This window comes from Capsicum annuum, chromosome 10 (genome assembly GCF_002878395.1).
Source record: "Capsicum annuum cultivar UCD-10X-F1 chromosome 10, UCD10Xv1.1, whole genome shotgun sequence".
NCBI lineage: Eukaryota > Viridiplantae > Streptophyta > Magnoliopsida > Solanales > Solanaceae > Capsicum > Capsicum annuum.
Window position 1 is genome coordinate 55,129,667 of NC_061120.1, and position 16,588 is coordinate 55,146,254.

Consider the following 16,588-nt stretch of genomic DNA (forward strand, 5'->3'; position numbering starts at 1 on the left):
TATTTCTCTTAGAAAATGAGCCTCAAACATTTAAGGAAGTGATGGCATCTTCGAATTCATCCTTTTGGAAGGAGGCAGTCAATAGTGAGATTAATTCAATCTTAAGCAACCATACATGGGAATTGGTTGATCTTCCTCCCAGAAATAAACCTTTAGGTTCTAAATGGATCTTCAAATGGAAGATGAAAGCGGATGGTACTATTGACAGATACAAGGCAAGACTTGTAGTAAAAGGTTTCATACAAAAAGAAGGCCTTGATTACTTCGATACATACTCACCAGTAATAAGGATAACATTGATTCGAATGTTAGTTGCCTTTGCTGCAGTATATGGTCTTAAAATCCATTAAATGGATGTGAAAATCGCTTTCCTAAATGGAGAATTGGAGGAAGAAATTTACATGGAACAACCTGAGGGTTTTGTGGTTTCAAGGAAGGAGAATAAGGTGTGTAGACTTATTAAGTCATTGTATGGACTAAAGCAAGCACATAAACAATGGCATGCGAAGTTTGACCAAACCATGTTGGCAAACGAGTTCGAGACAAATAAATGTGTATATATTAAAGTTACTTCAAATCACCAAGTCATTGTTTGTTTATATGTGGATGATATGTTGATCTTCAGCGGAGACATTTCTGACATAAATGCAACCAAACGAATGTTCGAGAGTATGTTTGATATGAAAGACCTTGGAGTTGCAGATGTGATATTAGGTATAAGAATCCATCGAACTCCACAAGGGTTAGCATTGTCACAGTCTCATTATATCGAAAAAGTACTTGACAAGTTCACATATATGAAATTTCGTATTGCTAAGACTCCATTGAATGTGAACTTTGCACTTCAAAAGAATGAAGGTGAAAGTGACTCACAATTGGAGCACTCAAGAGTATTGGGATGTTTAATGTATATAATGAATGGTATACGACCATGCATAGCATGTTCTATTAGTAAATTGAGTCGGTACATGAGTAATCCCAACAAAACTCATTGGATGGAAATGAAAAGAGTTTTGGGGCATCTTAAATACACTCAAGATTATGCTTTGAATTATAATAAATATCCTGTAGTACTTGAAGGATATAGTGATGAAAATTGGATCACTGGATCGAATGAAGTAAAATCCACAAGTGGGTATGTATTTACTATCGATGGAGGAGCAGTCTCTTGAAAATCATCCAAATAGACTTGTATTGCTTGCTCTACAATGGAAGCTGAATTTATCACATTGGATAAAGCTGGTGAAGAAGCAGAATTGCCTTGGAATTTCTTAGAAGATATTTCTTATTGTTCCAAGACAATGGCACCAGTATGTATACACAGTGATAGCCAAGCGGTAATAGGTAGGGCCGGGAGCATAATGTACAATGGTAAATCTAGTCACATACAATGGAGACATAATACCATTAGGGAACTTCTCTCTAATGGAATTATCACTGTTGACTATGCAAAGTCAAAGGATAATATGTCGGATCTACTTATAAAAGGTCTATCTAGAGAAGGAGTGGAAAGGACATACAAGGGAATGGGTTTAAGGCCTAGGACAAGTCAGCATGGCGGTAACTCTACATAGCAGACTGGAGATCCCAAGAGCAAGGTTCAAGGAGATCAAACAAAGCTGTGTCTGATAGGTTCAACATTTTCAATTGCCCAACCCATTCTCATGATGTAGACAATGTATAGTAATCAAGGATAAAACTTAAAGTGAAAAGTCTTTTAATGATTATTTACATTTGGTAGATTTAACCAAATAGTTTAATTCATAGGATTGAACGTTTATAAATCACCTATGTGAGGGCAAAGTAGAAGCCTCTTCAAGGAGAATGTTAGTAAAGCCCTATTCTCTAAGCTCTCATGAAACCAGGACATGTTCATGGCTGAAAAGAACAAAACCGTGAGAACCATAAACGTTAAAAGGTTATTTATCTGACATGTATTGTCTAGGTGTACATTAAAGCTCGATGGTTCAAAGATATCAAATCTACCAATTTACCGAGTGCATCCGATGCATGTTCACTATGGAAAGCTCAAAGGGAAACCCACTTATCCAGATGCAATCAGTCTTTGCTTAATGACCACATACTTGTCCGTAAAAATTTTACAAAAAATAGCCATTCCCTATTCATGTGGGGGATTTTTGGGTTCAAAGTGTGACTGGAAAATAGAGAGAAAAATGATGGAGGGAAAAAGACACCGATTTGGAAAGTGTACTCCCGAAATTGGAAAGTTCACTAAGTCTCCCACATTGTTGGGAGAAGGGAAATTTGGAGTGTTTATAATAATGAACACTTACTCCACATGATAAGTGAGGCAAGAAAATAGAGATGTCTCACGCTGTCGTCGTCGTAGCTCGCTCGGCTCGGCTTTGGATTTGGATTTGTCAAATGATCGATCGATGAGATCTATCTTTATGGACAAACTTTATTTAAATTCCAAAAAATACCAAAGGGAAAACGCAAACGCAGTAAAAAAAAATTTCCTACAGTGTTTCAAATCTCTATTTATATATGCATGCAGAATTCGAAATAGTGTTTTGAACTGATGCAATACTTCATCGAACTGGTGCCACTATTTTGTGAACTGGTGCCACTGTTTCGTGAACTGGTACACTGTTTCATGAATTGGTATGCCTGTTCGGGAAAAGACATGTTCTTTGGATGAACAGACATGAATTTCCAGAAAAGACACACCATTTAATTGAACCAATGCCACCTTTTCAAAGAGGCATGTTATGGCTATATAAACCTGCTTTCATTCACAGGTTTAGATACGAAATTTTTAGAATACAAAATTCTTCCGGACTTCAAAATTACTCTGTGTGGTCAATAAAAATGTTCTGTAATGTTCGAAGATATTTTAGTTGTTTGAGGTACCGCTACAATTGTTTGTTTGGCTATTTTATACTGGGAGGAAAATTCCACTACCTCGGGTACAGTGAGGGGAATTATTTCCTTAAGGAAAGTCCATGAATTCGAGTGACTTGGCCATTTCTATTTTCATTTTTATTTCTAAAATTCAAATACACCTCTTAGAAAGATCACTTTGATCTTTTGTTGAGGGTATTTACTGCACGTCATTGTGTTCTTGTTTTTAAACATAGAACTAAAGTTGAGGTTGTTGTTCTGCATATACAGATTTTACATACCCGTAGAAGGAAATAACAGTATTTTGTTAAACCAATTACCACTCATAAGGCAACTCAGCTGAAGTCTGAACCTAGTACAACCAGCTTAAAAGTGGTGCTTGATTTACTTGACAAACGTCTTGACCGTGTTGTGATATTTTTTATATAATGTGTAACAGTTTCAAGAGATCTTATATGAAGATCCTCCTTTATTTTTGTAATTACGGTAAACACCGAGACCATAAAGAGAGCGTTTGTTGTTTAATACTGACAAAGAACGGTCATGATAGGTTGCAACAATAGTGATGAAGGTTATGCAACATCTAGAAGACATTAGAGAAATTTTATATAAGAAAAAAGGATTGGAAGATATTGATAATAGACCAGAATAAAAGGCAAGGCACTTCACTTGGTACAAAGCTTTAAAGGTGCTTGTAGTTTATGAAGAATTGGCCATGATCACTGAGGTGGACGATGAATATGAGCTGCCTTGTATCACCTCAAATGACTCTTTGGATAGGTATTTAGTTTGTAGTGATAAATTTTACAGATGTAGAGGCCACAGAATAGGTGCAGATACTAGACATGGCCAGCGTATATATATTCGAGAGGGAAAGCTCAAGCCATTTATCAGACCCCTCTATCAACCACTAAAGGTATTGATCATATAAGCCCTAAAACTTGAGTTGAAACTACTGACATCGTACCTTAAATATTCATATATGCATGAATATAAGACTTTGCCAGCTATTATTTGGGCTATCTATCTATTATCGAGGAAAGCAAGGTATTGAAGGTATTGCATAAATTGGTCAACACCTAGGTATTATCCCTTATTCTACATGCTCAAAATACTTTTGTAAGAGGGTCACAATCCAAATATTGGTCACCGGAGATGACTTAACCCTGTGATGAACAAAGTGGTCAAAAAGGAGGTAATCTGGCTAGATGTATATATTATCTTCCTATCTTTGGCAGCAGTTGGGTGAGCCTGGTCCAGTGCTTTTAGAAGAAAAAAGGGATGACAGTGGTTACAAATGAGAAAGATAAACTTATTTTGATGAGAACAGTGTTAGGCGTGAAGAGTTTGCATGGATTACAGAAAGCTGAATAATGCCACAAGGAAGGATTACTTTCTGATCAATGACGGACCTGAATTTTCAACAAGCAAATTCAAATATAAAGGAAGAGACTCTCAAAGTCAATAAAATAGGTTTTATTAATCAAAATTTAATTGATATATGATTAATATTTAATTATATTTTTATTTAATAATTATTTAGTGAAGGATTTAATCAAATAAAGAGGCCAAGCACAAGAAAAAGGGTTCGGTTGAAAAGCAATGAGGGGTTTGAAAACTAGCAACTATTTTTAGCTTTTGTTAATTTGGTAATTATTACATTCTTTAGTTTAAGATCATAAAATTTAAAAACCTTCTTTACTTTTTAAAATCCTCGTGTTAAACCAAACTCAGCCAAACAAATTGAAAGAGAGGAGTAAATATGATTGTTGGGTATGCGTCAGCTTTATAGATACAGATACATTGTAGTTTTCTATTTATGAAGTACCTATTGGTGATTATTACTCTTTGTACTCTCATCTAAGAAATTATCCTCATTTAGTGTTTATACAAAATCAATGAATATAAGATATCCGTCTTTCCTTCACAAACTTCTCTCTAAAACCAAGGTTTAGTATTATGTATTTTCACTTTAATTTTTATTCTTCTAGGTTAGATTGTTTGATTTGATGTAAATGTCATGTGCTGGTAAATATTCACTTGGAATATAATTCCTCTTTTTAAAAGAAAATGTTCATAAGTTCTCTGAAATGATTCTTCTTCAAGCTTTGTATTCAATGAAGTAGGTAATGCACTAATCCTTGGATAAAAGGAGAAAATTTTAGTTAAACCATATTTTGCAGTTTTAGTTACTTAATATCCATCCCTACAGAACATGGTTTAAAAAATTACTAATTTTTTTCATTCCATTTTCCCTGGAAATCAAAATGAAAAAGGAAAGAGATTCAGGCTCAAACATTGTAGAAAGTAGTTCCACCAGAAGTGTATGATTCATAAATAAAATTCTACTGCTAACTAGTTTCAATCAGTAAGAAAATATATATCAAAGTCGCTAAAAAGTACAAATATTAGATATTTCAAAAAGACTCTTCTCCTTGGCTCACAATTTGGTATTCCTCTGCTACACCCTACACTATAATCATCCAACTTATTTTATTTTTTTTCACTTCTTCCTGTTCAAAACTTTGATATCCATAGTACACGTAGCCCTTCACAAACATTCCTTTTTTAACTTCGTCGGATTCACCTTCCCTGGTGTATTTGCCAAGCTGACCAAGAGAATTGGCCTTAGCCCTGATAAGTAATGCGTCCTGAGCATCCTTCACATTCTTAGGGAGCCCTCCTGATGTCTTCAAGTAAGTTCTTGGAAGAGCCCCAGTGTAGAAGGACACTTGCCATAGGTTTGGAGTTTCATGGCATTCAAGTTGAAGATAGCCTCAACTTTTGAGTGTCCACCAGATAAAAACTGTTCAAATCCAAAACAGCATTGAACTTGTTAGCATGAGTTAATAATCTCCTATCTTGATTAAAATCATATGTTGTTTGTCATCTCAATTGTTTAGTCTTTTTTATTTTTGGTCTATTTATGGCCCATGCACTAACAATAAGTTGGAACTTTATAGTGATGATAATCACTATGAATTTCTAAGGAACTAGCTTAACTCAATATCCCAAAATCCACCAAAAGAATAAGTTTCACTGGTTCTTAATGTAATTTTTATATGCTTTGATTATGTATGTTGCTATATACAAACAGTATTCTGCAAGTAGATAAAATTTTACAATAAGCATTAGCGACTACAAAATCAATTTATCTTTATGTATATCGAAGCCCATGTAGAACTTGAATTAGAATTTAACTTATATACACTTACAGTTTTAGTAACCTTTACGCTATCAGTTTAATATAACCTATTGTAGCAGCCAGAAAGTAGTCTGCATTGTTATCCTGGTTACTCGTTCCACTTATAATGGGTAGCTAAATCTTTAAATGATTGACATTGTATATATTATTCAAACGATCTGGTCAAAGAAGTTAAGAAAGTAACAGCGTAAAAATGAGGAGGAAACTTTCCATGATCCCAGGTACAGCTCGGGGAATTCTTCTTTGGAGGATCTTAAGACTATAATCAGCAACTTGCTCTCGAGTGGCTCTGTCTTTCCATTGAGCACCAGGAGTGACCATACTAGGCTTGAGGAGAATACCCTCAAACATGACATTGTTCTCAGCTAGGTAAAAGAAAATTTCCAGTCACTTTTGCGCAACCTCAAAGGTCCTGTACATGCCATGGTCACCATCAAGCAATACCTCTGGATCCATAATTAGGACCAAACCACTATCCTGAGAAATGGCAGTATAGCGAGCCAAACCTGAGGCTGCTTTCTTCACTGCCAATGTAGATGGTCCATTGGGAATGCTCACTACGGTACGCCTAAAATTACCAAAAATTTTACGCATATCATCATAGTCAAGGGTCATACGATAAAAGCATATAACAATAACTTGGATTTTCTAAAAGTCTTACCATTTGGCAAAGCTATCTCCTTGTTGGCTGTAAGTAGCAGCACGTGAGGCACTACCATCAAGACCTTGGCACCATGACTCATTATTTGCACCAGTAGGGGGCCCATACCCTATTTTAATCAAGCCATAATATTAGGAGATCAATTTCATGTAAATTTTGTTAAAATTGAACTCTTTTACTTATTAAACTTGAGCTTGAAACATGTAGTCAAATGCAGTTCTATTCTAAGAAACTTGACTTGTTAGTTGCAGATAAACTGAACCTATTCTAGCTCAACTTGCAGCCTAGTACCAATCAATCTACTATGCCTTAATGTGGAACTAATTATATCGGTTATACAAAAAATTCAGATGATTTATTATGATTAAAATTTTATGTTAGCTATTAGCCTACAACCTTTCTCTTTTATTCAAAAGCAGGGGCTAGAATAAAAACCATTACTCTGATCCATTGATAATCCCATAGCCTTAAATTCTATTATCATGTTTATGTAGTATGTGAATCCATTTGAGCATGAATTTAGACCATAGAGGTCTTTCAACTCAAGGACGAGTTGAAACTATTTTGATTGATTAAGTTTTAGTGGATGTTGTAATTTGCATCATCTTTCATCAACTATAACTCTCTGTATATGTCAAATTAGAGAGCCTACTATGTGTCAAATGATAGGTCTTCGAGTTAACTTTCTAACGACACCAATTCTGCTAAAATCTGACACCCGAGCAAGAAGTTATGGCCTTTCAAAGTAGTATGCGTCGCCTAACCAATCGCACATGGACACTAGAAAGCATATGTTATAGCATATGCAGCGCCTATGTAAATATAGGCGATATCATATGCGGCGCCTATGTAAATATAGGCGATATCATATGCGGCGCCTATGTAAATATATGTGATATCATATGCGGTGCATATCTTATGGTTTCAAGTGACTTAAACACTCCATTTTTGGGGCAAAATGGTCCTTTTCCCACCCCTATTCAGCCATAAATACGAAATTGAGTCCCTAATTCTACAAAATACATCCACATTCATCTAAAAATTCTCAAGAACACTCCCAAGGGTTTCAAGCTAAAAACCCAAATAAATCAAGATTTAACCATGGGTTTTCAAAATTGATTAGAGATTCGGAATTTCCAATCCATAGGATTCAAGAAGCACCCATTATTTTCCAAAATAGAGGTATGCGGGGTTTTCCTAAATTCTCATGGGCATAGAAAAATTATGTTTTAGAATGGGGTTTTTGAATCTATGTATATATTCATGTATGAAACCATGTATTTAAGAATGAATTCTTGTTGAGAGCATGATTTTCGATGAATTCCCTCCTATTATGAATTTTTCAGATTTCTCATAGCATATGAATTATTTTGCAATGCATCCTTGAATAGAACGATATGAAATGATTGAACTTTTGTTATGATTTAAAGGTGGTTTTAAATCACTAAAGAATGAATCTAGCATGAATGTTTAATTTCATAATGCATGTAATGAAAGAGTGCATGGATTTGCTAAAGGCACTAAACCACCATATGTTGATGAAGTTTTTGCATGATTTTGACTTGAGTTTTGAAACACAAAATCTTCTATATCAGTTGTATATTTTTGGTGGTCTAAATTATGCTTTAAATAAAAGATTTACCTTAATATATTATGGCTCAGAAATCATGACTTGCAAGTCTTGGTATGACGATACCAATTCATACCAATGCAATATCAGACTCAGACTAATAGATATTTCAGACTATCATGATTTTAGACATTCAAACTATTCCATGTATAGAAAAGGTTAAAAATAGGCATACAGAGATGTTAGGTGGTTCCCTAAAGAGGGTTTGAGTTCAAGCAACTCATTGCCTAAAATTGTGGTTTACCAACCAGGGTATATTATTATACGCTGACTTAAGTGTCGTGTGGCATATCAGATTCAGGAACTCCAACCCTTGAGGCATACTCGGGTTGGAGACTTCCCCCCGAGTCAATAGTGGATTTCATATCGCCCGTGGAATATTAGAATTGTAGGGGATACCACCTAACTCAGAAGTAATACATAGATCAGAGTTTGAGATTTACAGACAGGTTATATGTTTCAGAAGGTGCCCATGTGTTTTTCAAAAACTATTTTATGCATAATGTTTGATGAACATTTTCTCTCTCATATTATATATATATGTTCAATTACTCTATTTTGGATTGCTTCGCGTGCCAGTATAATTATGCTAACCCTTCCTTCCTCCCAGGTACTGAGGCACTGTCTAGGGGTCTAGATCCTCAGTAGAGTGTACAAATAGGGTTTTCTCATAGTTTAGTTGGTGAGCCTTCTTTGCTTTGGAAGGCCTAGTCATTTAGGTATTAATTTCAGTATGGTTTTTGGTCTACTGGGGGCCTTGTCCTAGTTATTCAGATAGTATGTCAGTAGAGATTTTGCAGACTGTTGTAGATGTTTATTTAATATTGTTGGGCATGTTTTTAGGCCTTTAACTGTTTTAAATATTTAACCATGTTTCTGTATTATTATGTCTATTTCGTATTACTTTGATCATATGAATTATGTGCATGATTACCAGATAGACAAAGGGCGTTTCGGGCCTTTGGGTTCAGGAATGCTCATCACAGCCAGGGCCCCAATTTGGGTAGTGCAAAACTTGGTATCAAATCATGATTTATGGTCCCAGGTTATCTGCAAAATTGCGTTGGGTAGATTTTTATTTATAGGTATGTAGCGCACCACACTTATAAGTAGGAGGCTACAAGGTATTTACGAATGTCTCTCTTTCTTCATGTTCTAGTTTGTGCTATAGAGTCAGAATGTTCCCCCTTCATACTTTAAATCGTGCTATCGTGTCACCCATATGAAAAGAAAAGTTATCCTAATTTCTTCCTCACTCTGGTGTTTCCAGATATTCTATGATTATCTAGAAAAAATTTTAGAAGTCTCACAAAGGACGGGAGAGGAGTTCCCTAGTGTAAAATTGTGTCCTCGTTCTTATGAGGCATTCAGTTAAGACAAGAGTAAGATGTGTATTCTTGAGTCATTGAATATTGTGTATCAAGCTTCTATCTTTTGTAATCTTGATATCATTATGTTGTTGAAAACAAAAGTCTAGTGAAGCCGTGTAAGGCCTATTTTGATTCACTAGCAACTTGTTATTCATCTTGTTGTTCTTGTGTTTGTTGGAACTGTATTTCCACCCGAGTAGTAGTATAAGTTAGAGTGTCGGTGTCATGACCTATTGGTAGTGAAATTAGACCAAAAAGTTTGTGATATAAAGTCATAAGGTTAGAGGTCAAAGTGAGGGTGACTTTTGTGATTAAATATTTATAGTTGAATAACCATTGATTGAGAATGATTTACCCTTTCGTGGTGTTAGACTAATGTGGTGGTACCATTTATGAATTTTATGGTAGTCCATCGAGGAAGTATTGACTTAGAATGTTATTTGTTTTCTTTCTTTCATAATAGAGAAAGAGCCCAGAGTAGATACTTAAGGTGGTTATAGAAACCCCTTATAGGCTATGAATGAAAATGGCTAGATTAGCCAGTAGGTTGTAAGTATAGACTCATTGTCATATGGGGTATCTGAAGGTAGTCTAAATACCTATTGGGGTAAGTAAGTGTGATGTGAGAAAGCTGTCTAAGTAGATAAGATTGTATAGTTATAATATAAGCTTAAGGTTGATCACGTCTATTATGTGACCGTACCCCTTAACCTTTTTCTCATTGGTAGTTGTAAACTAATACTACTTGTAATAAAGTATGTAGTATATTTTTAAAGTATTTGGGTAGAATATCCCAATTTGAAGGATTAGTACATTTATATTATGTTGCACTCTTCATTGGTTGTAAATGATTGATGCTAGACTATAGGCTTGAATTTAAATGGTATGGTGGTAAATAGTGGCAAGATATTGATGATACATGTTTCGTGGGATTAGATTTGTAAGCTTGATGTGTTGAAATAGTACATGCTAATGGATTATGACAAGGAAAACCGTAAGGTCATGATCGATTATTGTGGCTATGAATTTCTAGTGTACAAGTGTTTCTTGATGTTTATTTCATAGTTTCTAAGTGAGGATTGTGTGTAAGGTTGGTTGTAAATCATGTTTAGCACTAGATATTTAGTTTGAAACAATTGATGGCCATGGAGGTGGATGTGATGATTTCTTAGTTAATGATACTAGTTATATGGAAGTGATCTATAGGCTTGAATAGTGTATGCAAGTGCCTAAGTTTATTTGATTTGTAATGAAGTATAACATTGTATATGTGATGTAGAAGTATGCCCAAGGTGGTATGAAGCTGTAGTATTTTCTAAGGCTATTACATGTTGTGTGTGGCTACTGGTACCGTTGAGTTGCTAGGTGGAAAAAGACTAGCTAGATGGTATATGGTGTTCTAAATAGCCAAGTTAAGGACCTTTGATTGATAGCGTTGAGCCTTTTGATATGAACTTGATTCTCATGGTAGAGGAAAATAAGTTTGAAGTTGCTATGTTGGTAGACTACGATAGAAATAGAGTGGCTCATTGAAGACTTGGTGATACCCATGTTAGGTGTTATAATCTAAGCTCGAGTCCTTGAAAGTCGTGCTAATAGAAATAAGAGTAGAGGCACTATAGGGTATGCACTTCAACTTTGGGGATACTCATGAAGATTCGAAGTTAGTAAGTGTTTGAGTAATAGATGATGACTATTGGGGTTACAAAATAATAGAGTGTACTCAGGAGAGAGTATTAGCAGTGGGCGTTCCACTCTCATATGTGGTCTTTTGGGTTAAGTTTTATTAATTTTATTTATTGTCATATTTCAAAACCCAGAGTTCAGTGAGTGCAGTTAAGTTTAAAGTCTAGTAAGGTATCTCCCAAAAACTTAAGATGGTGGCTTGAAGCTAAGGGGGAGATGACTAAACGAATAACCAAGTAAGACTCTCAAATTCTTATAGTGATATCATGATGATATAGAACATCAAAAAGTAAGGGTGAATCTCAACCCATTCCTATCTTAGTATTTCTCAGTGATCCTAATACCAACTCATACTTTACGATTTAGTTCCATGATCAGTTCATGTTCATACATATGATAGAGAGTCATGTACTCACGCTTTATAATGTGCTTCGTTTCCATAACTCATGTTTTATACCAAATGATTGGCTAGATTCAATTTATAGCCATGAATACCCTAAATTCAGAGCGCTTTGGTGAGTCCCTATTGTTGTTTTTCTATTCCTCAGGCCTCAGATGAGTGTCAAGCTTCATATAGTATCATTCTATGCCTCCAGATCTTATGTTCTAACCTTTTTGTGACTCCTCCTTATGCGATGATAGTGGTGGTGAGTAATTATTTCTTGTTGATGGAAGATCATAGTACGCTTGTTTAGATAAGGCCATAAGTATGAAGTAAGATTTGGGGCCAAGTTTTTATTTATGTGATGGTTAGTGGAATTTTGTAAGTGTATGTTCTTGGGGTAGCTCGTGGGAGTGATATTGATAGTTTTTTAGAGAATATGTGAAGTATGCCTTTATGAGTGTTTTCTTTGAAGTTCATATGTGGTTATAAAGATAGGCTTGAATGACATGTTAAGATTATTGTAAAGGAATGTTATATGCGCTATCGACTTCATAGTAAGAGTTCAGACTAGTCATTGAAGTAGTAAGGTATGTTATACTTAGGATGTGATCTTTAAAGGAGATATAGAAGATTGTATCATATGGTTTAGAATAATAGAGTGGTCTGGCATGTTGTATTTTTGTGACTTAGAGTTAGGCTTGATCACGGCGAAGGGATTAACTTATTTTCGACATTGTCAATGCTCATATGAGAATTTTAAGCTAAGTTGAATGAATATGATATTTAAGGAGAATAGTATAGTGAAGTGATATTCGAGAAGTGTGCTAATCTTGAAAGTGAGAAGTTGTAATGCCAAAGGCCTGGTAATTCTATCCTAATTTAGGAGTTATATGCCTATGTTCCAGACTGCAGAGTAGTGTCAAGATGGTGATTCCTCAGTTTGATGTCTTGTGTAATCCATACCCAAGATTCATGGCTCCCTATTACTGCTAGAATTTCTTTAGAGAATTGTGATGAAGAGATACTCGAGTTAAGTTTGAGGGTGTAGTACAATTTAGTCTGTATGGCCAATAAGTTAGTTTAACAGTCAGATTCACATGACTTGTTTTCTTGTCTTTGCACCTATTCATGCTACTCAAAATCTCAGACATGCTACCATTCTAAGATAAAGTATACCAGTAGTTACGAGTATAGCCCAGTTCATGCATCATGCATTAAATTCAGATTTCAGATGTTCAGTTATGATTTAATTTGTAGGTGCCCTGTGCATCGCCTCACTTTTCTGAGTATCTTAGTGAATTGAGCATTCATAGAGGGACATAGGGTACCAAGGGGGAGATACCCTATTCAGTTAGATGCATAGATTCTTATTACAAGCTTTACATCAGTTATTATTGCGTATATAGCCATACGCTCATACGTTAGTTCAGTCAGATATGCATGCATTAGAAATGCATGTTTAATAGAAAAGTTCAACTTATCAGTGCATTCAGTCCTGCATTTATGAGAACAAACTCGATCACAGATCCATGCATCAGATATGCATCATTCATTATGAGAATTCAGCCTATGAGTAGCTTTAGTTGTGTATTCCATGCCTCAGATATGCATGTCCGGCATAAGCATTTAAAACATCAGTAGTTTCAATCTTATAGTCATATTTCCGATCAGTGTATGCTTTCTTAGGGAACATATCATGTCCGCGTTATCCCATACCGTTAAGACTTCAACATTCTATCCATCATTTGGGGATAAATGATCCCAAGGGGAAGATAATGTAACACCCCGCATGTCGGATAAGAATAAAAACCCTGACACTGATGCGTTGATGATCCCAGAGCCTTAAATCCTATGCCAATTTGGCATATTTATGTAGTATGTGAATCCATTTGAGCATGAATTTAGACCATAGAGGTCCTTCAACTTAAGGACGAGTTGAAACTATTTTGATCGATTAAGTTTTAGTGGACGTTGTAATTTGTGTTAGATTACATCAATCATAACTCTCTATATATGTCGAATTAGAGAGCCTACTATGTGTCAAATGATATTTCTTTGAGTTAAATTTCCAACGATACCAATTTTGCTAAAATCTAACACCAGAGCAAGAAGTTATGGCCTTTCAAAGTAGTATGCGTCTCCTAACCAATCGCACATGACCACTGGAAAGCATATGCGATAGCATATGCGGCGCCTTTATAAATATAGACGATATCATATGTGGCGCCTACGTAAATATAGGCGATATCATATGCGGTGCCTATGTAAATATATGAGATATCATATGCAGCGCATAACTTATGGTTTCAACTGACTTAAACACTCCAATTTTGGGGCAAAATGGTCCTTTTCCCACCCCCTATTCAGCCATAAACATAAAATTCAGTCCCCAATTCTCCAAAATACATCCACATTCATCTAAAAATTCTCAAGAACACTTCCAAGGGTTTCAAACTAAAAACCCAAATAAATCAAGATTTAACCGTGAGTTTTCAAAATTGATTAGAGATTCGAAATTCCCAATCCACATGATTCAAGAAGCACCCATTATTTTCTAAAATAGAGGTACGTGGGGTTTTTCTAAATTCTCATGGGCATAGAAAAATCATGTTTTAGGATGGGGTTTTTGAATCTATGTATATATTCATGTATTAAATGTTTTAACATTATTCTTTTGATGTTTTGACCTTTCCCAAACTAATTTGAGAATATGAATGTATGAAACCATGTATTTAAGAATGAATTCTTGTTAAGAGCATGATTTTAGGTGAATTGCCTCCTATTATGAATTTTCCAGATTTCTCACAACATATGAATTGTTTTGCAATGCACCTTGAAAAGCACTATATGAAATGATTGAACTCTTGTTATGATTTAAAAATGGTTTTAAATCACTAAAGAGGGAATATAGCATGAATTTTTAATATTCATAATGCATGTAATGAAAGAGTGCATGGAGCTGCTAAAAGTACTAGACCATCATATGTTGATGAAGTTTTTGCATGATTTTGACTTGAGTTTCGAAACACGAAATCTTCTATATTAGTTGCTTGTTTTTGATGGTCTAAATTATGTTTTATATGAAAGATTTAGCTTAATGTATTATGGCTCATAAATTATGACTTGCAAGTCTTGGTATGACGATACCAATTCAGACCATTGTCATATCAGACTCAGACTAATAGACATTTCAGACTATCATGATTTTAGACATTTAGAATGTTGTATGTACAGAAAAGGTTAAAAATGGGCATATAGAGATGTTAGGTGGTTCCCTAACGAGGGCTTGAGTTCAAGCAACTCATTTCCTAAAATTGTGGTTTGCCAACCTAGGTATATTTTTATACGCTAATTTAAGTGTCGTGTGGCATATGAGATTTGGGAACTCCAACCCTTGTGGCATACTCGGGTTGGAGGGTTCCCCACCGAGTCAATGGAGGATTCCATATCGCCCGTGGAATATCAAACTTGTAGGAGATACCACCTAACTCAGAAGTAATACACAGATCAGAGTTTGAGATTTACAGACAGGTTATATGTTTTCAGAAGGTGCCCATGTGTTTTTTAGAAACTGTTTTATGCATAATATTTGATGAACATTTTCTCTCATGTATTATATATATATATATATGTTCAATTGCTCTATTTTGGATTGCTTCGTGTGCCAGTATAATTGTGCTGACCCCCCTTCCTCCCAGGTACTGAGGCACAGTCTAGGGGTCTAGATCCTCAGTAGATTCTACATATAGGGTTGTCTCAGAGTTCAATTGGTGAGCCTTCTTTGCTTCGGAAGGCCTAGTCATTTAGGTATTTATTTCAGTATGGTTTTTGGTCTGCTGGGGGCCTTGTCCCAGTTATTCAGATAGTATGTCAGTAGAGATTTTGCAGACTATTATAGATGTTTATAAAATATTGTTGGGCATGTTTTCAGGCCTTTAACTATTTTAAATTATTGACCATGTTTCCTTATTATTATGTCTATTCCGTATTACATTGATCATATGAATTGTGTGCATGATTACCAGATAGACAGAGGGCGTTCTGGACCTTCGGGTTTGGGAATGCTCATCATGGCCAGGGCCCCGATTTGGGTCGTGACAGTTTCAAGCTAATTTACTATCATCTGAGCTTACTTGGTTAACTTAAATAAATATACTTTTTCTACTTTGATACCAAGAACAATGTTTTATTCTACAAGGATATCAACCATTTTGTGGCTATCAATTATGGATTGGTAGAGGGTCTCCTCGAAGAGAATGGCACCAGAGATGAACTATCTTAGACCTGAAGCTGTCATAAGCAGTGTTCTATAATATTGGTGATTAGCCTCAGTATTATCTATCCCAATAGGTGCCAGACGCTTTCCGCAGGTAGCATTTGACTCGTCCATCACCAATATTCCACGACCTAGTGATGCAACCATTTTCTTTACACTAGCATACACATTTGTTAATTAGGAAAATTATATTAGTCCTAAAGTTAACAAAATTCTTCGACATAATTTACGTCCTTCTTGACTTAACTTATTTAATTACTTTTGATGAAATTAACTTTGTAATTAAGGAACAAGGATTAACTAATATAAACAGACAGTGCAAAGAACTTTTGTACTATCAGTCAGGGGTGGAGCTACCCTTTAGTGAGGGGTTCTGAACCCCCTTTGTGGAAAATTATACTATTATACATGATTAAAATTATTTTTTATATGTATATAGTAGATGTTGAACCCCATTCTGTTTGTTCGTATGTTTATTTCTGAACCCTCTTTGTGAAAATCCTGGCTCCG

The 16,588-nt window shown here is 35.3% G+C and overlaps 1 protein-coding gene across 1 annotated transcript; it reads right to left on the reverse strand.

Annotated features, from left to right (window-relative positions):
- Positions 1 to 6,457: 6,457 nt before the first annotated feature.
- On the reverse strand, positions 6,458 to 16,225 carry LOC107844273 (fructose-bisphosphate aldolase, chloroplastic-like). The gene is made up of 3 exons (XM_016688729.2): positions 16,087 to 16,225; positions 6,732 to 6,840; positions 6,458 to 6,638 (listed from the first exon to the last, which is right to left on the reverse strand). Exons 1-3 carry the CDS (start codon positions 16,223 to 16,225, stop codon positions 6,458 to 6,460), a joined length of 429 nt encoding a protein of 142 aa, XP_016544215.2.
- Positions 16,226 to 16,588: the final 363 nt, after the last annotated feature.

Excerpts from the sequence above, each read along its gene's own strand:
- LOC107844273 (XM_016688729.2), bottom strand. The coding sequence starts at position 16,225 with ATGGTTGCATCACTAGGTCGTGGAATATTGGTGATGGACGAGTCAAAT. Across the intron at positions 6,841-16,086 it reads ACTGCTTATGACAGCTTCAG|GGTATGGGCCCCCTACTGGT; the intron begins GTCTAAGATAGT and ends TGATTAAAATAG. Across the intron at positions 6,639-6,731 it reads GGAGATAGCTTTGCCAAATG|GCGTACCGTAGTGAGCATTC; the intron begins GTAAGACTTTTA and ends TGGTAATTTTAG.